Source organism: Chrysemys picta, chromosome 12 (assembly GCF_011386835.1).
Source record: "Chrysemys picta bellii isolate R12L10 chromosome 12, ASM1138683v2, whole genome shotgun sequence".
NCBI classification, from domain to species: Eukaryota; Metazoa; Chordata; order Testudines; family Emydidae; genus Chrysemys; species Chrysemys picta.
Window position 1 is genome coordinate 35,250,919 of NC_088802.1, and position 24,352 is coordinate 35,275,270.

Sequence of the window (24,352 nt, forward strand, 5' to 3'; positions counted from 1 at the left end):
CTCGCTGCCTGGTTGCCAGCAGGGGGAGCATTAAAAGGGGGAGGGGGAGAGAAGAGAGAGAGAGCATGCATGTCCTTGCACTCTCATTCTAGTGCCCAACACCAGGGTGGTCCCTAGCACTTGGGAGGTGCAACTGCAGGGAAAGCCCTGCCCAGCCTCTGCAGATCTGAGATGGGCCACACTCAGTACAGATTAAATCTTTGGAGGATTTAGTTGCCGAACTCTAAAAAGTCTCTATTGAGCATGTCCCAAGTGAGATTTTCAAAGGCTCAAAATGTAGCCAAATATGGGCAAAGTTTGACAGGAATGAAGAAAGGCTATGCAGATGATAAAGTGCTGTTGGCGGATTCAGAAGGCCTGATGAAGTTAGTGGAGTTTACAAATGAATATGGCAAAGAATATGGTCTAGAGTTGAATGTTGACAAGACAGAAAACCATGGTGGCATGCAAGGATTCTGTGAAAATATGCAAGTTTCCAATGAACGACACCTCCACACAGCAAAGTAAGAAATTATTGCTACTTAGGAAGCATCATTACAGAAGTTGGAAGATTGGATACTGAAGTCAGCACCAGAGTAGCAAGAGTGAAAGACACAATAATAAAACACCTGATGAGAGGGAATGTAAATCTGTTTATATTCCAGCTCTTAAAAAAAAACTTACATTTGGTTTGTGTTAAATCACAGCGGTGACACTCAAACAATTGAGAATAAAGAACCTACAATCCATCGAATGACGGTGTTATAAAAGAATTATGAAAACATCACGGCTAGACCGTGTAATCAACAAAAAGTATTGTAGATGATTGGAACTCAGCAGACTCTAGGCAGAGATCTTATGAAAAGAAAGATTCAATGTGCAGGGCACATTTTAAGGGGTTTAGAGGGCAATGCATGTTTACGGGCATTGGAAGGGAAAGTTGATGGCAGAAGAACACATGGCTTGATAAATGATAGCTGGCTGCCTTGTGTTATTGTCATCTTTAGTTTCATTCCTGCATTACAGCCTATTTCAGAACACTGCAATCTGCATATTTGTAGGACTTATATTTCAGAATGCGTTTCCACCCTGATGCTGCTTGAACAAAGATGCCGTGGATCGGAGCTGACCGGGCATCTACTTTACCATGACATGTTGAAATGTTACCTACAAGATTATGCTCTGCTGGGAGTGAGCGGAGGAGCATGATTTAGTTTTGTCTGCTTCCAGAACAAGGGATCACCATTGTCTATGGCAGGTGTCTCAAACACGCGGCCCACATGCGGCCCGCGGAGCTCTTCCCTGCGGCCCGCCAAGCCCCCTGCACGCCCCCAGTTACTTCCTGTCGCCGCCAAACTCCCCTCACCCCCCCCCGAGTTATTATATGTGGCAGCTAAGCTCCCCACGCACTGCTCCCCAATGTTTGGGGCTGGGTCTCTCCCCCAGCCCTGCCTGCTGCCCCCACGCACCTCCCCCGAGTGTCCCCCGGCCACACTTGCTGCCCCTTCACTGCCCCGGAGCTCATGCTCTGCTCTGCAGGCTTCCGGCATCACTTGCTGCCACAGGGTCCTAGTGCCCCCATCCACTAGGGCCAGGGCAGGCTGCCCTTCCCTAGTCCTGAGCCTCTCCAATGCCCCGAGCCTCTCCAATGCTCCCAAACCCCTCATCCCCCATCCCCAGCCCTCACCCCTGCACCCCCTCCTATCCCAAAACTCCATCCCAGAGTCTGCACCCCAGACCCCCTCACCCATCCAAACTCCCTCTCAGAGCCTTAGGCAGGTGGGGGTGGAGTTTGGGGGGGCAGGTTTTGGGCACCACCAAAATTTCTACAAACCTGCCACCCTGGAAGAGGCAGAGCGGGGGGGGGGGGAGTGGTGGTGTAGCCCAGTGCAGTGGGGGGGTTTTACTGAGTGTATATATTTTATTAAAACCGCTTGGAGGAGGAGGTGGAGAAGAAACAGGTCAGGGGCAGGGCCTCATGGAAGAGGTGGAGTGGGGGCGGGGCCAGGGGCAGCGAGGGGGGGTGTCAGTGATGCGGCCCTCGGGCCAATGCACTAGTCCTCATGTGGCGCTCGTGATCATTTGAGTTTGAGACCCTGGTCTATGGCATAACAGAGAACCATGCTAGCCCTTGATAAACTGTCTGTAGCATTTACTACTATCTAAGCGGTATAAAACAAAAAACAAAAAAACCCACACATACATTATACTCAAATGCCTGAGGCTACCAGCAGAATTATCTACACTAACATGCCCAGTGGAGCTGACTGGTGGGGGTGGCAACAGAGGGAAATTATTGGAAAGAGCGTAGTGTCCTTCCCCCCCACCACCCCTGCACAGTCATCTGTAACTCTAAGGCAGTACAAGGATATATGCTTACAAGTCAGGCAACGAGGTATCACAATGAAGCATCTAAGTGCATTGGGCTTTATGGATATTTTTTAGGAAGGAAAATCTATTTACAATGTTAGTGATCACAAAAGAGTTCAAAGTCCATAATAGATTTACTCCATCCAGATGAATTACGAATTGGTATTTCGTTATTTGAATTTGCCTTTTATTTCACTTGATAAACATATCCATCCCCATGTCATAACACTGGGTAATGAATCAGAATCGTAATACAATTATTTGGTTATTTGTTTTAAAATCACCCCAGTGTTGTCTCTTTAGAACCTTAACTTACAACATTTTAGAAACACATGGTATCTTTTTAATCTGGTCACATTAACCTCAATTATGTTTACAACTGAAATATACAATCTAGTATAAGCAAACACTTGTGCCCAGTGCTGCTCTAATTCTACAGATGTCTAGCAACAATTAATTTTTTATATGCTCAATCTAGAAATCACTACTCATGGTGCCATTTCAGTGTTTGAGTTTAGCTGAGCATTACCTGCCATTTTCAAGGCGATTTCTGAAAGCAGATCTCTACTATATTACAGTGCTATTTAAACAAGCAGGAAAGCTATATCTTCTATTCAAGCATTGCACAGCGAAGAGTTCTGTTTATACATAAGATGTTAGTGGAATATCCAATTTTATCCTGCTTTATTTCTCACTCTGGTTGGAACATTACAAGAAGTCATTTAGTTCAGCTTTCTGGTCCAGTGAGGCGCTGATTACTAAAGTGCTTCCATATGTTACATTTATTTATTGTAGAAGGGACCAGGGAAGAATTCTAACTGTCTGGCAATTGGTAAACATTACAGGGGATCAATTTTTGACATAGCCGCCATAGTTCTGCTTTTGGGAATTGCTCAATGATGGAAATGGGCTGGAACGGTCTGAACGTCAGTCTGGAGGGACGTTCCTAACTCAACCGGTCTGAACCATATCAGCCGTCTAACTGAATCCTACTAACACCATCTCACCTTCTGCATCAAGTTTAAATGCTTCCCTGTAGATTTCAAGCTCTGCACAACTCTGCTGTACCCTACATCTCGCTCCACTCTCCACCTCCCCCTGACCTCGATCCTCAATACACACCTTCCACCTCAGGAACTCCTTTCACATTGCGTCACTTCTCTCTGACCCTCCTTTCATGCTGCCCTTCCCTGGAACTTCACCCCCCATCCCCCAACACTGCTGTGGAAGGCTGTGAAAACCCTCCTCACAACACACTTGTCCCACAAAGCTTATCAGTGGAGCTCTGTAGCTCTACTGTGTCAAACACTGCTGCAAAATTGGGTGAAGAATCCACCTTCTGGTCATGCAATGCTTTGTGCATCTAAATTGTTGCCCACTGTTCATCCATTTACATGGGACAGGGACTGTGTCTCTTGGATATTTTGTACAGTGGCCAAGCACAATGTTAGTGTTCAACAAATGAAAAGAAAAATATTAATAATGCCACAACAACTATGCGGGTGAAACCAGCCAATCATTACATCCTCAAATGAACTTGCACAGAAAAATGATAAAAACAAAAACACCATATCACCTTGGGTCAAACACTTTTCATAGTGATCACTCCATATCTGATCTTTCAATACTCATCCTCAAAGGAAATCAGCACAACACCTTCAAGAGCCTGAGAACTTAAATACGTAACTCTGCTAGACAGGAAAAACCATGGACTCAACAGGGACGCTGGTTTTATGGCTTATTACAACAATTTATAACACACCAACATTGCCTGCTCCCCTTAATTGCCCACTTCAAACCCCTTATTTATAAAACATTCTAACCCTCAATTTCCCATTTCATTTCAAGTGCCCACCTACAACATGCATTATTTAACAATCTTCCCAACTTATATTTAGTTCACTCTGATTTTCTTCTCCAGACCTTAAAGAGAGCTCTGTATAGCTTGAAAGTCTGTACCTTCCACCAACAGAATTTTTTTTTTTATTACCACCTTATCTACTTTGTCTGCAACGTTAGTAATAGTCATTGGCAAAATGACTTTGAGTCAAGGCAAAAATGATAATGGTCAACTCTTCTGTTTGCTCTAAAGGATTGTGCAATACCATGCTTGAGAAACTACACACTCTGATTAGTGATTAAGGAGATAACAGGAGACGAACTTTGAAAAAGCAGGGATCTCTTTCCTCCTTCCTTCCCTGCCCCTCCCGCTCCTCCCTAGTCCACCCTTAGATTGCAAGTAACCTGTCACTTTCATTCTGGACTCAGATTTCGTTGTGATGCAGATATGGGGAAAATGAACTGAAGAATCCACCTATGCTCAGAAAAGGCACTAAAATATTTCTGCTAACATTCCCAATATACAGGCCACTCACCTGCAAGGTTGCAATTCAACCATTTGAACACTGCACTCTCCTTACTTGCAACTCATCGAAGACACACACACACACACACACCCCAGCAGGGCCACAGCTCTTTCGGGAAGCATCTGAACCAAAAGGTAAAAGGTAAAATGGCTGTTTGATATTCCAAGATGTGCACAGGTTTTCATTTTTTGCAGAAAAAGGTAATCCAAAGACAAAGAAAAGACACAGTAAGACAACTCCTAAAACTGTTCAACACCTCTCAACCAGGCCTTCTAACTTCCAGGCAGTATGAATTCCAGAACACAAGCTTGCATAGCAGCATAAAGTGACTGCTCTTCTCATAATCCAGGATATAGGATTTCTGAGACCTTTTCTATTACAAAATAAAGCACTTTATTGCAGTTCTTTGCCTATTTTCATAGGGTCAGTGTGAAACACAGGAGAATCCAACGGGTACAGTTCACAAATGGACTCACGGCTTAATGGGTAACTGACTTCAAAATGTCCTTACTGGTTCCAGTAACATCTCATGATGATCGGATGACCAGGGATGTGTGTTCCTTCCTCTATGTTGTAACCACCTAGGCTTTGACTCTCCTGCAAACTATCTGCGAAATCCATTAAATGGGTATTAAGCACCCAACAGCCCACTAGATGAAATCGCCACGATGCAACGGCACATGGTCCCCACCTGTGTTGACTCTCCCCTATTGCTGAACATTAAATATCCATCAGGACTTGTGTAAGTAAGCCACGAGGACTGATCCTCTAGGCAGAAGATGGATCCACATTTGCACAAGTCCCCTAAGTAAACGGTAGAGAAGACTGAGGGTCACCATTACAGCAATATAACTATAATAAGGAAAACACTCTCCTAGCTTATTCCATTGCCCTACCATTTGTAAATTATCTTAAGCAAGTAGGCCCAAGAAAGTGTCATGTTCTTTTTGTGTAACAGTGTCTTTTTAAACAGAGCCTTGAAAGGGGTTGTATAATAAATACTAATCATTTAAGAACACTGAAGACATGACATCTAACTTACCATATCAGAGCATCTCAGAAGTGTGAGACTCAAAAGGAAATCCACAGAAGGATCAATCAGATACAGTGAGTGGGACAGATAGGAGAGGATTTGGAACCCAGTCTGGAACACTTCCCTGCCCTTAGAGAAACACCAGACAGCCTGCGCCCAAGGAGCATAAGCTGGATGCCTGAGATCAAGGCATCTATGAGGAAGATGATCAAAAAGGCTAGTTATTTTAGTCATTTCCTAGCTTTTCACACAAAAGCCACCTGAGTCCATTAAGTCCTACTGCTACTTTGCTGCATATATAGATTATGAAAGGCTGAGACATACAACTCAATTGCTGGTCATATTCAGGTGTGAAATTTCCTTAAATATGGCCTGTATAGAAAGAGAGATTGGGTTTGTGCCTTTCTGCTTCCTCAGACCACCTTCAGACATCATAAAAAGATGGGGGAAGTGTGTAAAAAAAAAATATATATATATCCACAAAATAGAAATCCAGGTCTTGTCTGCCCATTGACTCTCTGCCCTTCCCGGAAGACTATGGCTGGCTGTGGAGCTGGTAGCATTAGGAAACACGAGATGGTAACTATGAAGTGAAATTAACAGAGAACATTACGTATCCCCCATGGAGCTTACCTGGCTGTCTGTGTGCCAATAACTCAGGGAGGTGAATGCTGTTCCTGGGATGTTAGGGGGCCAAGAGCAGACACAGCTTGCCAGGCAAGCCAGAGGGAGAGAGCAGAGACACTATTTCAAGCGACAGACCAGCTCAGAGGAGGAGCCACTGTGAGAAGAAAGAAGTTATCTGGGGACAGTGTGGAGCCAGCCACTGAAAGGGTAGGACTTGCTGTTTGGTGAGCTTGTACGTCTCAAGGTGCTACCCTTGCTGGGTCAGGGCTGCCTGCCTACAATGATTGTATCTGAGTTCTATGGTAGGAGATTAGGAGTTTTTAGGGCTGTTGTTATAATCTGCACCCTGATCCCTCTGTCCCTTTATGGTGAGGGGAAATCTCGGGAACAGAAGCAGCCTGATTCCTGTCTGAAGAGAACACCTGCCAACCAGGGCCGGTGCAAGGATGTTTCGCGCCCTAGGGGAAACTTCCACCTTGCGCCCTCCCCCCTCCCCGAGCCCTGCTGCCAACTGTGATTGTCAGCTCCTCTGAGGAGTCCAGATTCAGCTGTAAACCTGAGAATCAGTCAGAATTGTGAGGGTACCATCTTTTAGTTAAATAAGCAGATAAATTGTTTGGGAGACACCCCACCCCATTCCCTGAATTGCATCCTCGAGCCAGGAGGTAAGGGCTTTTATTACCTACTGTCTATTAAACCTGTGGAGGGACTTGCCATCTTATCCCACATGTGAGTCTTTTGGGCTGTGCTGAACCAAGTCAGTTAAACTGTTTATTGCTGCTACAGAAGAGACTGTCCCAGATCATCAAGGGCGCCCCTGGAGAACACTTACCAATAGGACACAACATTTTATTCTTGCTATATCAGATCACGAGTGGGGAAATTCATGGCTACTATCAGCATGGGGAGGGCACAGGTGACCTGAGAATACTGGATTACCTGTTATATTTATTTGCTATTCAATACAATTACTCTGTGACTATATTGTGTGTGTTTAAGTTATTCCTTGGGAGTCTGCAACTATCTGGCAGGTAGCTCGGGGTTACCCTGTGGTTAGAATTTTCCTTCCAAGATGCCCCAGTGATCCCGGCAGGAAGGAGTGAAGGGGTGGAAGCACCACTAAGTAAGTTTATCTGGGAAGAGAGTAAGAAAATTACATCCTGCTGAACCCAGATCAGTCCGTCAAAAGCCATAAGGAGACTGGCATTCAAGAGATAACCAGGTGGATAGTGGCACTACAATTATTTTATTCACACTATTAAAAACCAGGGGGGTGGGTTGTTGGTTTCATTAAAAAAAAAATTAACTCAAAAACATGAACAAACAGTTGAGAAAAAGCTCTTTTCTTAGGCCTTGGCTACACTGGCGCTGTACAGCGCTGCAACTTGCTGCACTCGGAGGGGGGGTGAAAACGCACCCCCCCCCCCGAGCGCAGCAAGTGCAGCGCTGTAAAGTGCCAGTGTAATCAGCGCCTGCAGCGCTGCAAGCTATTCCCCTCGGAGAGGTGGAGTACTTGCAGCGCTGCGAGAGAGCGGCAGCGCTGTGAATTCTCAAGTGTAGCCAAGGCCTTAAATGGCAGATTAAGCTTGCCATTCACATCTGAGACCCACCAATAAGCCCTCCAGCAAAACCAAAGGTAAGACCTGACTGTCCTGATGCTTAAGGTATAAAGAACAAGAAGGGAGAAAATCTTTGAAGAAACCTTTTGGGGCTTCTTTATCGATCTTAAGGAAATACAACAATGTTACACAACCAGTCTTTCTTATGCACTGCTGATCACCTTTAAGATGGGAGGAGGGAGACAGCTTCCCCCACACACAATGGGATGGGTGAGTTAGAGACTGACTAACCATGGAAAAATCCACATAATTGAGAAGACAAATGTTGAACAATTATTTTACAGCCTGAACTATTCAAGGAAAAAAGTTAACTCTGCCAAGAGGCCAGACAGATTCCCTGTGTGTATGTATTAGTATGGAGCAGACAAGTCAAGCTTCAGAAATGTAATGCTTTTATCTTAACTACCAAAGCACAAACTGGATGATCTGTTTCTGCAAGCACTAAATAAAGCAGTACAAATGCTGAAGGAGAAAAAGGATGGACTCCACATATTGTGTGGGGAGGGGGTGGGGCGGGGGGGGGTGTATGTATGTGTGGGTGTGCGTAATATGAGTGGAGGGGGGCTGCAGGAAAAGAAAGGATGGTCTTGTGGTTAAGACAGTTGCATAGTGACAGGGAGAACTGGATTCTTCTTCTGCCTCTGCCACAGAGTTCCTGTGTGTTGCTAGGCACATCACTTAAAACAAACTTTTCACAGGTGGTCACTAATTGTGTGTTCCTCATTCGCTGGATCCCCACCTTGAAAACATAGATCTGACTGGTTGAAGCACCGAGCACCCACAGCTGCAAGCTGAAGTCAATGGGAGCTGTGCTTTGAACATAACAGCTAACCATTTAAGCACCATGAAAAATTCAGGTCCCAGGCATCTCAAATTGGGCCAAAATTGGTGGACACTTCTGATCTTAATTTCTCTGTAAAATGGGAATAGTACCACCTCCTCACCCCACAGACGTTCCTTGAAAATAAATTTATTTATGTTTTGGAAGCAATCGGATATGCGGGGCCACACATTTACAACGAGGCTAAAACAGATACCACAAATAGCTGCTCTTTAAGTGAGCACCATCCATCCTGAACACTGAATGAAAAAGGGATCCTATGGGGGGAAAAAAAAAAAAGATGTGACTATGTCATTAAAGACTATCATAATGCATACGCACAAGGGGACCTCGCAACCTTAATTCTGGCATTTCTTATATTGAGGCTGTGTATTCTGTTAATGAGATGATTCAGGACAAAAAATTCTCTGACACAGGGTGTTAATTTTTCCTCTCGTATCAGGTTAGTTCTAATTAAACAATATGCATTAAGATACAGAAAGATTCCGCAATTAAACAGAAGGCAATTCTGCTCTCAGACTGTAAGCTCAGGGAGGCTAGATAAAAATTAACTGCTGCCTGAGGTCAGTCACTCCATGGGTTATGGTTATTTTAAACTTGAACATTAGAACCATGTGCCTCTCAAGAGATTATTTTAAGTCTGATCCTGCAAAGTGCTGAGCAGTTCCTGAACACCCTCAAATCCCAGTGACAAGGGGAGCTGAGAGAACTCAACCCCTTTCAGAAGAAACTCTGTTTTGCAGGATCAGACCCTAAATGAAGGAAACAAATATTGTTTAAACAAGATTGTTAACATTTTAAAAGTTAAGAATATCTTAAATCATTTCTTATTTACCAAGCTAATGCTAACAATGAGATAATACCCCCAACCACAATTCTTTAGTATTCAGAGCTCAGACATATTCTCTGTATACAATGCTAATTGGTTTTGATTATAAAATAATGCTCTAATATTCAGAAATGTAAAACCACTTCAGGATTCCACTTTCTAATTACTGTAGAACTGCTGAGTTACAAACATCTCGGGAATGGAGGTTGTTCGTAACTCTGAAATGTTTGCATCTCTGAACAAAATGTTACGGTTGTTCTGTCAAAAGTTTAAAACTGAACACTGACTTCATACAGCTTCGAAACTTTACTATACAGAAGAAAAATGCTCCTTCCCCCCCTTTTTTAAATAGTTTACATTTAAACACAGTATTACATTGTATTTGCTTTATTTTTATTTTTTTTTGGTCTCTGCTGCTGCCTGATTGTGTACTTCTGGTTGCAAATGAGGTGTGTGGTTGACTGGTCAGTTTGTAACTCTGAGGTTCTACTGTGTCCAATAGCCATGTGAACAACCTGTAAAGGGAGCTAGTTCATCACACAAATGTTTGCTGGGTGAGAGGGAAAGAGCTGTACCAGAAAGGAAGGATGGGCTTCTGGTAAAGATACGGAACTGGGACTCAGGAGGTCTGGGTTCAATTCCCACCTCTGTCACAATTTCCTGTATGAGTTTGACAGTCTCTTAATCTCTCTGTGCCACAGACAGTAGTTCCTTTCTCTCCCCCCCGACCTTGTCTTATTTAGATTGTAAGATCTTTAGAACAGGGACCGTCTCTTACTAGGTAGACGTACAGCCCTAATTTCAGCTAAGGCCTCTACTATAATTCTAGTAATTAATAATCATGTGCTAGACAGAGTCATTTCTGACACATCCACATGCTATATTGTGCGCCAGGCTAGTTACAGGCCTTGAAAGTCCTACTGATGAAAAATCAAGTGCTCATTTCCATCTACATTTGGGGTTTCAACAGCATCCATCACCATTGTAGTGAAGCATCTCAGCAATAAATAGCCCTACATCTTTCAGAGACAACAGTCTGGGTCAGTTATAAGGAGTGGATTTAATTATAATGGAAAGTGTTGGATCGACAACCCTCAAGACTGCCATCCTATTTGTCTACAGAATGGGTACAGGAGAGGCAGCAGCAGGGACTTTTCTCCACGCTGTCCTACCAAGCAGAGTCAACAAAGAGTCTTTGTCAGTCTCAATTCCCATTCAATCCTCAGGGTCAGACTGGCAATTAATTAGTATCAACTGGGACCTTGTAGCCCATGACTGATCCATTTCATATGCATCTGAAAATGGTAATAGCCTTTGCTGACTAATAAACCTGGATCTGAACTGGTGACCAAGAGGAAAAAATAAACCTATTTCCTATCATCAATCCTGAGCCATCCGTTTGAGGATTCACTGCATGTATTCTAGTACTGATTAGTCCCGTTAGCTGGATGGACTCTGCAATGATACAGACGTAAAGCTTGATTCTATTCTGGTTCTTGCAACAGCAGCAACATTTTCAAAGTTCCAATTACAACATTTTTTCCATTACTGTTGATAAAGGGGAGGTGATAAGCGCGGACAGTAACTGCGGTAGTTACAGACATAATTCTGGGCCAAATTCTCTGTTAGCATAGCTCTACTGAAGCCCATGTATTTACACTAGTAGAGAATTTGTCCCTTTGTGACATGGCTGGTGCATAAGATTGTAGGTACATGGGCAAATTTTATGTTTATAAGAACATAACCTTAACTCTGTATTTCCAAGCTTTTTCCTTTTTGGAAATTTGATCCTTAACATTTCTTAACTTTCAATTACGCAAAGGTCTTCTCTGTTACGATAATAAAGACAGATCAATTCTTCAGAAAAAAATCTGTTGGAACTTTTTAGTTAACAACATAGTGGCTATTCATATAGAGATCCACAGCATTTAGAAGATTCTCCTAACTAATAAAAACACTAGCTGCAAACAGATAACCCTCTGTCCACTTTAAATAATGTATATTTGCAATACTGTACTCTCATATGAGTATCCCACAGTGAAAAATAACATCTCTAGGAGGATAAAACAAACAGCATTCAGAGTTGCTGAAAGCATTCCCCAAAAATTAATGCATTGTGATTGCCTCATCAAAAGGGCCAGAGGCTACTTACTTGATCTATTCCATGCTTTTCTTCTTCCATATCACAAATATAAGAGGACGTGAAGAAAATTTTCCCAGGCCAAAGTTGGAACTGATGATGGGAACCCTCATAATTTATCTCCCACCCCTCCCATGATAACCAAGGTGATCAGAGTCCTAGGTCTATTCTTTGAACATTAGCAAAAGTAACTTCTCTTGGTACCGTTTCTGTTTTGTTCACCACTGCAGCTTCCCACAAAATAACACGCACGCACTGGATGTCCAAGCAGATCAGAAAAGCAATCCTAGGGATACAGTCCAGCTGGCAAACATTTAACCACCCTATTTCTAGAATACTGATTACCATAGTACTTGGGTAAGGAATGATGTGAAATCCCATTAAAACTCAAGAGTGCCCCCAACGAAATCAAGATGTCTGATCATAGAGGCCCTGTGACCGATACAAGGAATAAGTCTAGATCTGCTAAGTGCAATCTTGGCAAGAACATACTTAGCACGTCCCCCTACTCCTCTCCCCACTTCCCATCTCCCAAGGTGATCCAAATTACAATATGCCACAAGCAGGGCCGGCTTTAGGCCGATTCGGCCGATTCCCCTGAATGGGGCCCCGCGCAGCTGTCCACCACGCCCCCGGCCCACTTCCCCCTCCTCCCCTGAACGCTCCGCCCACCTTCTCCTCCCTCTCCCCTGCAGCAGGCAGGAGGTAAGCGGGGGGGGGGGAGGGGCGCGAGGAGAGTTCCAGGGAGGCGCAGTGCGGCCCAGTCCGGCCCTGGCCGAATGCGCGGCTCCCTCCGGCCTGGCCCCGGCCGAACACCCCCAGTCCGGTCCTGGCCGAGTGGCTCTGGCCCGAGCCGGGCCCCGCGGCGCCGGTCTCGGGCCCGGCTCCGGCCCGGACCCAGACCAAGAACTAGCCGAGCGGCTCCAGCCCAGCTCGGGCCCCACGGTGCCGGCCCTGGCCAAGTGGTGCCAGCCCGGCCCGAGAGGCTCCAGCCAGGCCCCGTGGCCCCAGGCCCGGCCCAGACGTGGACCCGGCCGAGTGGCTCTGGCCCGGCTCAGCTCGGGCCCTGCGGCGCCAGCGCCAGCCGAGCGGCGCCAGTGCGGACCGAGAGGCTCCGGCCCGGTCCTGGCCCAGCGGCTCCGGCCCAGATCTGGACCCGGACCCGTCCCAGACCGAGCGGATCCGGCCCGGACCCGTCCCAGACCGAGTGGGCCCGGGCCCGGAACCGGGCCCGGACCGTACCTGGACCCGGGTCTGGACCCAGCCCGGACTGAGCGGACCCAGCCCGGACCCGGACCCGGGCGAGCGGCTCCAGGCAGCGCGGTAAGGGGGCAGGGAGCAGGTGTTGGAAGAGGGCAGGGGAGTTTGGAGGGTTGTGGATAGGGGTTGGGGCGGTCAGAGGGCAGGGAACAGGGGGATTGAATGGGGGCAAGGGTCCCGGGGGCAGTCAGGAAGGAGCAGGGGGTTGGGTTGGGCGGTGGGGGGCAGTCACGGGCAAGGGTTCCAGGGGCAGTCAGGGACAGAGAGAAGGGGTGGTTGGATGGGGCAGGGGTCCCAGTGGGCCATCAGGAATGAGAGGAAGGGTTGGATGGGGCGGCAGGGGGCAGTCAGGAGACAGGGAAGGGGGGTGGATGGGGCAGGGGTCCCGGGGGGGGGTGTCAAGAACTTTAGGTAGGCTTAGCATGCATCCGCATACATTACGCAATGTATGTAATATATAATTTTGTTATTATTTATATAGTTATGGAAAGTAAATAATACATGGAAGAAATGAAAGGTATTATTTTACGTTTTTTTTTTTTTTTTTTTAAGTCATCCCTGTTGGGGCCCCGCCGAAAATGTTCAAATTGGGCCCCGCACTTCCTAAAGCCGGCCCTGGCCACAAGACTCTTAAAAATCCTGGATGCATTACTATCTTCAGCAGCTTGGTCAGACTTAGGCAAGAGACCATCTTTCCAAAGATGACATTTAATCATTTTTGGTCAGACGAGCAAACACAATAGCATTTACATGTACGAACCACGATTAAGGAATAGCTTAAGGGGAAGGATAACTCAGTGGTTTGAGCATTGGCCTGCTAAACCCAGGGTTGTGAGTTCAATCCTTGAGCGGGGCCACTTAGGGATCTGGGGCAAAAATCAGTATTTTTTTTTTTAAAGGGGGGAGGGATGGCTCAGTGGTTTGAGCATTGGCCTGCTAAACCCAGGGTTGTGAGTTCAATCCTTGAGGGGGCCATTTGGAGATTGGTCCTACTTTGAGCAGGGGGTTGGACTACATGACCTCCTGAAGTCTCTTCCAGCCCTGATATTCTATGATTCTAATTGTCAGGGATGCCTATAGTACTCCCTGGGGCTGGAGCACCTCTTATTGCATTGCTACACAACGGGCATTAAATTAAAGGAAAAAATACCTGCAGGCCATTGCTAATGAACTAGAAAGAGCCCAAACCTTAGCAGAGCAGACTGTCTGAGCTGCTGCTGGAAGAGAGCAGTTAGCAACAGTGGTTTTGCCTACAAACTTAGGCTGCTTGGGAAATGGTTAACCAACAAAATTCAGAGAGGTGGGCCAGTGCGATTGTCAGAGGTTAGATCAATGATAAGGCAGCTGAAGTTTTAATGACAAAATATTTGATTCAAATCATTTACAAGTGAGGAACAGACCTCAGCCTAGTCCTAGGAAGCAGGAACTCCCAAAACAGACTAGCTTAGTGATCCGGAAAATGAGCTTCCCATAGACATTTGATGGAAATTTTGACTCCAATACAAAAATACTGATTCAGCATTGAAGGAAGATGAACTTCCCTTGCTTCACTGAAGTACGTATAATGCCATCACCACTCAGCCTTAAGGAGGAAAAGATTTGGAATACAATGGAGATTACAGGGGCAGTTACGCTTGTCCATTTTGACTGTTTAATAGTGACCAAATATTGGCAAAGTGTGTGAGAAAAGTCTGTTGAGAGTTACATACAGTAACCAAAATACAACGGGGAAAAGGGGAAGGAAGCCACTGGATAATACACGCAAAGGATTTCAGCTTTTCCAGTGGGCCAGTGGCATGGAATGGCCAGCTACTGTGCCCCATGCCAAGGGAAGAAGCATAAGGTAGAAAATAAAGCATGAGAGTTCAGCTTTGCCATTGATTCACAGAGAGAAGCAAAGTCACTTGGTCAGTGCCTCAATTTCCACACTTTTGCAAAGTGCTTTGAAATCTACAGCTGAAGTGTGCTATATAAATGCCAGGTATTATCATGATGATTGTAAGATAATGAACAGAGACTGACAGGCAGTTTTAGCATTCTCCCTTCAAACATGGAATCTGGTCAAATCTTCTGGGAGATCAGCAACAAGAAGTGGGTGATGGTCACCATTTATCACTTGGAACTCTTGGGCAATGGTTGTCATTTTTACTGGCATTTGAAGCAGTGTTGTCGAGTAGCTAGAGCAGGGATGAGCAAACTTTTTGGCCCGAGGGCCACATCTGGGTATGGAAATTGTATGGTGGGCCATGAATGCTCACGAAATTGGGGGTTGGGGTACGGGAGAGAGTGAGGGCTCCGGCTGGGGGTGTGGGCTCTGAGGTTGGGCCAGAAATGAGGAGTTCAGGATGCGGGAGGGGGCTCCACGCTTGGGTGCAGGTGGGGGATGAGGGATCCGGGTGCAGGCTCTGCGGTGCAGGAGGGTGGGATCGAGGGGTCTGGAGGGCGGGAGGGGCATCAGGGCTGGGGCAGGGGGTTGGGGCATGGGAGTGGGGCAGGGGTGCAGGCTCTGGCTGGCACTTACCTCAAGCAGCTCCCGGAAGCAGTGGTATGTCTCCCCTCTGGCTCCTATGCAGAGGCACAGCCAGGCGGCTCTGCGCACTGACCCGTCCACAGGCGCTGCCCCTGTAGCTCCCACTGGGCCGTGTGCTGGCCAATGGGAGCTGCGGGAGTGGCGCTTGGGGCGGGGGCAGCGTGCAGAGTTCCCTGGCTGGAGCGGGGGAGGGGGGTGCCGCTGCGTCCGGAGCCGTGCGGAGCAAGCCCCCGACCCCCACTTCCCGGCAGGAGCTCAAGGGCTGGATTAAAATGTCCGAAGGGCTGGATGTGGCCCCTGGCTGTAGTTTGCCCACCCCTGAGCTAGCGGAAGGGACTGGAAGTCAGAACTCCTGGGGTTCTACGCTACTCTTACTAGCCAGAAGCTAGGACAAGTCAAATCAATCTGTGCCTCAATTTCTCAATCTGAAAAATAGGTTTAAATAACCTGCCTACTTCAACAAGATGTTTTGAGGCTGCATTGTTTAGAAAGAGCTTTACACAAAAAGTGCTATGGGGTACACTTACTCTTACCAACACTACAGAGCCCCAAAGTTGCATAGGAGAAAACACAGACAAAAGATTTTGGAGACCCCTCCACGTTTAAAAAGAACATAGATCATGCTCCAGATTACAAGATGTCAAAGACTGATATTTCACTCAGAACTGGAAAACTGGCCTCTCCTGAGGATTCTGTTACTTGAGGGTAAAAACAGAAAATAAATGTGTTTTGGTTTGTATTTAAAAAAAAAAAAAAGATGAATAATTTAAAATAAGACTTATGAAATTAGATATTTAATTGAAAATTTCTTTATCCACATGGGGCAGAGGGGACTTAATTATGCTGAGCATCTTTTCCTAATTTCTTTGTTTGCATAAGGCTATTTCCTAATATGAAGGATGAGTAAACGGCAACATATTCAAAACAATGGATACAAATCCCTGGTTTGGTCAGAGAGAGGATGTCAGACAAGCATGGGGAAAGCTACACTATATTAAGCCTACTCAGGGAGCTGGGATGGAGGCTACCCAGTTGTGATTTATATTATCTAAACATTAATAGGAAATGTTCACATCTGACAAAATATAGGGAAGAACACTGATTCATGGAGGAGGCAGATTGAAGTACATAGTTAATTGGCAAGTAAAGGGGTCTTTGCCTTCTCAGTGGTTAGATACAATACTGCCCAATGACAGACCACATGGATCAAATCTTCATGCCAGAGAAAACTGGCAGTGTTTTCAAAGTTCTAATTCAGCCATTACTATATTGTTAGGAATGAGTGAAACCAGAATATCTGCTCTCAGAGGATTCAGTTCAGGTCATTTGGACAATTAAGTTGATGACATAGCATCTTTAAACAGCAGATTTTTTATTATTTGTATTACCTAGTGCCTAGGAGTCCCAATCGTGGACCAGGACTCCCATTGTGTTAGGTGCTGTACAAACCCAGAACAAAAAGATGGTCCCAGGCCCAAGGGACATATCTGATCAGCTTTACCAGTTAGACATCAGAATCTAAAGAAAAGATAGATTTACAGATCCCCGTACTTCACTTAATTTGATCCTACCTTTGATTTCATGAAATCCTCAAAATCCAAATCACTTGTATAACACAATATGTCTGTTCTTTAATCACTGGCCATAGACATTCCCATTTAATTAATAACAAAAGGCAAAAGTTTTTAATGAGACCAAGAGAGGAAGAACCCTAATGGGATCCAAGAGCACATAAAAGACAACGAAAAGTTAAGTTATTCACACATGGCTACTGTCACACAAGATGCTGCTGGTAACCATACGTGCTAAGACACATCTCTTTGCAAGTAACCTAACTAGCTAATTCTTTCCTATATGGATGGCCCTGAATACATAAAGTGTTGACTCCTGTACATTGTTTACAAGAAGGAAAGTAGCATAACAAAATAAATCAATTATTTTATCGACTGATGAAACGGTCATTGATACAAAGCCCCTCACAGCATTGTCTTGCTACTGTTTGAATAGCAGCAGTATACTGTGCGTTTCCTGTAGGGCCTACAATAAACTTGATAAGCTAGAAAAACCATGATTTTTCCATTCATTAAATTAACTTTTGCTGTTCTTACCATTCTGTTCCTCCAGCTCATTCCCAATTTCCTGCCCCATTTGTTTTTGCCTTGATAAGACTGAGGAGAGAGCATCCAGCCCAGCATCTTGCTCTGTGCAGAAACAAGGAAATAAAATACATTACAGGATGCAGCATGGCGTATCAGCAGTGGTTTTAAAGGATGCAAGCTAATCCAGAGTGTGAAACTATGCCAGAAGACATGCAAGGGAGCAAAGATCTGCTGTGTGTGTAAAGAGAGTTAAACTACATTAACAAAGAGAGACATCACCAGCATGACAATGAATTCCTATTGCAGCAGCATATTTTAGATAATAAAAATACTGTGAATGATGGGTAATTCATTTGTCTGCTCTGGTCAGGATATTCAGCCGAGTCCCAAAAAATCCAGAAACTGAACATACAGCTGTTACTCAATCATAAATGCCCTGGAATTTCTGGCACACATATATAGGCCCTTCATTACCCTTTTTGATTTTCCAAGGAGGTTTTAACATGACTAAAAGACAAACAGGTGATGCAAGCACCAAGGAATTCAAATAGGTTTTTTAAAGCTGAGAGAGAATATAGCATGTGTGCAAGAGCGAGACCAAGAGCATTAACAGAGCCGGATATAAAGAGGGCAGCCACAATTTAAAATTTCCCCACATAGCTCTGTCAAGACTCCCCAATCCCCACCTGTGGCACACACTCTCAGTCCAGTCTGTGAGCCCCATGCAGCCTGAAAACACACCTCAGTTGTGCTCTGCAGCTCTCACTACACAGGAGGTCCACAAGTGGCATTATAAAGGATGCTGCAAGCAAGAACTGCTGTGGTTAACCACTTGCTGAAAGGCAAAAAACACTACGTAGGGCGAGGCTGCGTGAAGAGCCAGATATTGCTAAGCTGCAGCCAGAGAACCAGAGGTCAAAATATTGATCTGTAGGCCCAGAGTCTGTTTGCCTTCTACAGTGCTGAATGCCCAACATCCCACCTAACAAAGAACCTCTCCAGCCCGTGTGTGTCCCCGCCTGTACATGCGCACACACACACACTCGGATAAGTTTAACACCCACCATATGTCAGCAGTGTTTCAAGCTGACTCCTGAACAGTCAAAATAGAGTTGATGCTATTCTTCTGCCCTGTAACTCCACATACCAGTTCATGTGGCGATTAAAATAAAACTTGACTATCTAGAGATTTATTTCATTTGATCATCCTCAACAACGTTAAACACTGAATTACATACAGTATTGCAGCATGCTCCTGCCTATCTGAAACCCTATTATCCGAACCCCTTCTCTGTCCCCCACGTCTCTCTCGTTCTAGGGGACAAGGAAGGGTTTCAGATAAAGCAGAGGTTCGGCTAATAGAGCAGAGACCCTTGGCCAGGACTGCGAGGAGGCAGCAGCGGAAGATGAGCCCCTGGCCAAGGGGAGGCCACCCTGCTGCTGAATGGCTCCTGCAGCAGCGCACGGCGCCATCTGCAGCCCTGCTGTCATGGGAGTGAGTGAGCAGGGCAGAGCAGAGACCCCCAGTTAGGGCTGGGAAGAACAGGACGAACCTCTGGCTGTGGGCGAGGCCACCTCGTTGCTGAATGCTCAAATGGTTGCTGCCCTCTCACTTATCCAAACACAATCTGTGACCCTGTGCTGTTCAGACAATTACAGTATAGTGTCCTTCATTTGCCATCTAATGCATGCAGGCTGGGAGTGAGGTGCCCAGTTCCCAGTCAGATTTGGGTGCTCAACCCGTAAGGGCCCTTTGAAAATCCAGCTTCAAGGAATAAAACAGATATTGTCATCATAAATCAATTCTCATCTAGTAAGGCCATGATTCACAGCACTAGAGCATGCCTAATCTTAAGCATGCATATTGTTCCACTGAAGTCAATACTACTAGCAGGGGCCTTAGTGGAAGTCAATGAGACTAGTGACATACTTAAAGTTAGGTATGTCCTGAAATACCTTGCTGAATCAGGACCGAACCAAACTGTACCCAATAGTTACTCGCTGCACAGCTGATGTTACAACACAACACTTCTTCCACTGCAGTGATACTCAACTTTGCTAGTGTACATATTGTAGGCTGTAGTTTGTATGTGCATCATAACCTAACAGACCCAGAGGGTAATCTGCGTATGACTTTAAAGAAACCTAGCAAACGTGTCACACCCAGACAAAACCTACTCACCATTTACCACAATGAAAAAATGTATGTAAACATAGATTGGTTGGTTGGAGCAAGTGGAGGAGAAGAAGTTTGTAGAGCTGCTTTAAGACGATACTGTCAGGTCACGCACTGCTCACAATGACCTTAAGAACCGGGTACTCTTGTAAACCATGTGAAAGCAGCAGTATTTGATGGGGAAGGCCAATGCAAGACAGCCTTCTGCCACAGAACACCAGGATTTTGGAGCAAGAAACCCAAGACTGTCCCTCTGAGACTAAGGTTCTGAGATCTCACAGCGAATCTAATCAAAATTAGAATAGATTTTTAATACTCTGACATCTGACCAAGATTACATAAAAATAAAGAGAAGCTTATACCTTGTATGATCCTCTGCTGCTGCTGTCTGATCTCACCAAAGCCAAGCCCGCTGGTTTCCTCCGTCTCCTCCAGAAGCCATGGGTTGGTCACACCTCTTTTCACCCCTCCAGTCATTAGGCTAGATCTGAAAATGGTTGGGGTTTTTTAAGTTTAAAATAATTCCTCTAAATAAAACCTATTTCCTCTACAATTTGTCTCAGAAGCAACTGGCTTGTAATCATGAAGCTGCAAGCCATTCACTTGCCATACTGTGTGCAATTCCCCCCCCAAACAAATTAGCCAGAGAACAATTTCTGAGCTATTACAACAAAATACCTTACAGGGTACATTACACCGCCTGAAGAAAAGGGAGTGAGATTATGATCTTGTAGCAGATATTACCATGTTTCTCTAGGACACCGGGTAGCATATACATCTAACTACATTGCTTGCATGTTAAGCACATAAGACAACATAATACTTCGACTACTGTTACACAGTGAAAAAATACTGCTATATATAGATATATATTTTCACTCCCCTTTTTCCCCATAGGGTAAAGAATAAATATTTTATTTTTAAATCAAGATGTAGATTTCTAAGACTCAAATGGTACTGTACTGTATGCATACCCCTAACAACACAATGGCTCAGTCCACTAGTACAGCTATAGATTAAACAAGTGCACTGATTCCCTGTTCTCTGAAGAAGTCTGGCAAGTGACAACTTTCTGCATTGCAAAAAAGCAACTGTGGAGAAGGAAGTCAAACAATGACTTCTCTGCATTTTTTGGTCTGGCATACGTCGACACAAGAAATCAGACAATCCCACTCTTAATCAGAACAGTAATCAATTTTATTAAAAAAAGAAAAAGAATGACTTATGGCTGTTAGGTTGAGAACCCCTGCTATAGCTTTTTCTTTCTGAGGCCCACCCAACATGCTATAAAAACTCCATGGCCCACCTGTGCCACAATAACTGGTTTTCTGCATATAAAAGCCAGGGCCCGCGTTAGGGGATAGCAAGCAGGGAAATTGCCTGGAGCTCCATGCCACAGGGGGCCCTGCAAAGCTACATTGCTCGGGCTTTGGCTTCAGCCCTGGCTGGTGGGGCTCAGGGGCCCAGGCTTCAGCCCCCATGCAGTGGGGCTTCAGCTTTGTGCTCTGGGCCCAAGTGAGTAATGCTGGCCCTGCTTGACAGACCCCCTGAAACCTGCTCGTGGCCCCCTAGGGGGCCCTGGACCCCTGGTTGAGAACTACTGAGCTACAGCATTACAGGTGTTTACCTGGTTACAATGGAAAACAATTTTTAGGGTGCCCTTTTGGTTAAGTTATATAAATTCAAGCAGTAACATATTAAAAAGTCTCTCCACTTAAATATTTACTCAATGACAACAGATTTCTGGATCCCCTACTTTCAACTGCATATTGGTTGACTGGTATGGAAAACATATATAATACAGTCTGCAGTCCTCCTGCATCCAAACTGCCAGTTTAAATTATGTGTGCACAGACTGCAGGACTGGGTCCTACATAGAGATCCTTCCTGCACCCTCACCAATAGTATGCTAAACTAAAATGAAGGAACAGTCAGGGACATTTCTAAAATACTACTCTACCCAACTGCCCACCCCAAAAACCTCAGGCGGTCTTTCGAGTGTCTCTTTCTCAAATAATCTGAACACTTTACAACTTCAGGTAGGATTAGAAAGAAAAAAATCTGCATCAGTTCATGCAATGAACGATGTACAGTTCAAACTTGCATGCTTGCACAGATTTTGTGGCTTCTATAAATCAAACAAAATAAATTAATGGAGCAAAATACCAGAGAAAGTAACCAAAATGAGTTGTATGTTCTCGGTGAAGGGTTTTGCCACAGAACATTGCAGAAGGGTCATTCATTTCAGCAAAGTTCAGGAGTGGCGTCTAACCATTCAGTGAAGATTTATAGTAAACTAGAGACATCTGCTGGCTAAGAATGGAACCACCACTGCTGTAAAATATTTTAACATCCCTTCTCAGCACGAATTCACGGCTCCCTATAGGGTGACCAGACAGCAAATATGAAAAATTGGGACAGGGGGTAATAGGAGCCTATATAGGAAAAAGACCCAAAAATCGGGACATCTGGTCACCCAAACTCCATATAAAAATCAAGGCTACACATACACACATATTCTTTCACATTTATCTGCTATACTATATATTTCATATGACATCCTCTGTCAAAATTAAACTTGAGAACACACTTAACACCTGCTTTAACTTATAAAAAGTTTCAATATTTATCAAGTTATCTTTTGTTGAAAGTAAAGAATTTACCAGGATTAGATAATGAATCATACTCATCCAGGAGTAAGAAGTGCTTATTCTATTTTATGATATCTCACTTAACTGTACTGACCATGCTGGGAATTTACATATTGCAGAGCAGAAAACAGTTTGGTTTATGGCTGTAATCACTGGCTTGCTTTCAAACATGTTTAGAATGGTTGGTGGTTTGGATTATCCCTGTATTTCAGCTTTTAAGCCTCCATACAAACTTATGTATATTTATTGACATGACTGTGAAGCAAGTTTTATTTCACAGGGATACATAAACCATGGGGAAAAAAATTCTAGATTAACTCCAGAATGCAATAATGAAACCTAAGTACCCAAGGTAGTTCACATCGAGCTCACAGTCACTGCTACCCTCTTTGCAGATCCCAATAAAATGAAAGCACCACACTTTTGAGAATCTAAAGACATTTAAAAACTACTCTGCTTGATAGTTCAAAGTGAGAATACACACACACACAGGTAATGACTTCTAATCTGATATTGTCAAAATAAAATTAGAGGAATATGTAAAGCTCTCCACTCTGGCAGCCCAGCAAGCAAGAATCCAAATATATTTGCCATTTTAAAAAGCTAATGCAAGCAAATTTGGAACAATTTGTGGCACTGTCTCTCTTCTAATAATCCACCTTATTCTTGTAGTTTTCGCCAAGACAACTGGTCTGCTTGTTACAATAATCTTTTTGACATGTTTGGTAACTACCTTCCCACACAGTACCGCATAACTTCCTACTTCCTCTGATCTTACCATGTTTCGCTTTGGTGGTGTGAAGATTAAAGCTTATCCAATTAGCCACCCACTGCCTCCGCCAAGTTAATCACTTAAATCTTTGAAATCGTCACAGAGCAGTGGAGTGTGTAGATAGCTTTTGATTATAGGAGCAGATTTAACTAATTATAAGGCTTAGCAATGCGCCCAAATATAAAAGATGAGGGGGTTTAAAATCAGGGGGCTGTGTCATTGCTTAACAAGTAGAGGCTTATCTTTCCGAAGGCATTGTTTCACTGACAATTCTTATAAAACTTCCCAAGTAACTTAGATTAGTCAACCAGTGCTTACTTTAGACCGAGGCCACACATTAAGGCTTACCAGCTTTAGAAGAATGATCAGCAAGACTGAACGATAAACAAAACCTGGGTCAAATGACAATTGGCTGCGTTATTAATTGAACATTCCCTTGAAGATACACTAGCTCTTTGCAGTGTCTGGAGCACCTCAGCTTGGATTCACAGATTCCTATTGAATGTAAGCAGCACAGTGGTCCACTGAGTGTGTGCTCTCATTTATACATACCACATGCCAGTTTAGGTAATTAATTCACATTTCAAGCAGTTCCTGGTTATCAGAACAGTATTTATGGATTTAAAGTATAAAGACACCATATTGCCCAAGAGACTCCTCCAAGCCTGGGATTATATACTGACACCACCAGCAATTTGTACTTTTACACCCCACTAAGGTCCTCATCAGGCACCTCCAAAACTGCTCCTGACACTAAGGGGCTGCCTCAGTCATAGGGGCTGAATGCTTCCCAGATCCCACCAGCACAGGAGCAAAGAACGAGCCTGCATCTCAAACTGAAAAACTCCCCATGACCAGAACACTGTGCTGCTACTACCCCGCCGGACTGACCTAAAGATAAATGGCCTAATCCTGAGTCCACTGACTTTCACTGGAGCAGACTAGAGCGTGAATATGTTAAACGTGTGGGCAAAGTAACTGAGAAAAAACAGATGTAATTGAAGTAAATGTGCTCTTGAAAAAACAAGCCAGTTCCCTTCCATATCAAAAGAACGGCGAT

The 24,352-nt window shown here is 44.6% G+C and overlaps 1 protein-coding gene across 4 annotated transcripts in view; it reads right to left on the bottom strand.

Annotated features, from left to right (window-relative positions):
- Positions 1-24,352, bottom strand: part of STX8 (syntaxin 8) — a 161,241-nt gene that overhangs the window by 104,651 nt on the left and 32,238 nt on the right. For all 4 annotated transcript variants that reach the window (XR_010591860.1, XR_010591861.1, XM_008163824.4 and 1 more), the window contains exons 5-6: positions 20,232-20,356; positions 17,703-17,795 (exon numbers count right to left, since the gene is read on the bottom strand). Coding sequence is in view for 2 of the 4 variants with exons in the window: in XM_008163824.4 (XP_008162046.2) it covers positions 17,703-17,795; positions 20,232-20,356 (218 nt within the window). In the remaining 2 variants the exon portion in view is untranslated. The remainder of the gene's footprint in view (positions 1-17,702; positions 17,796-20,231; positions 20,357-24,352) is intronic.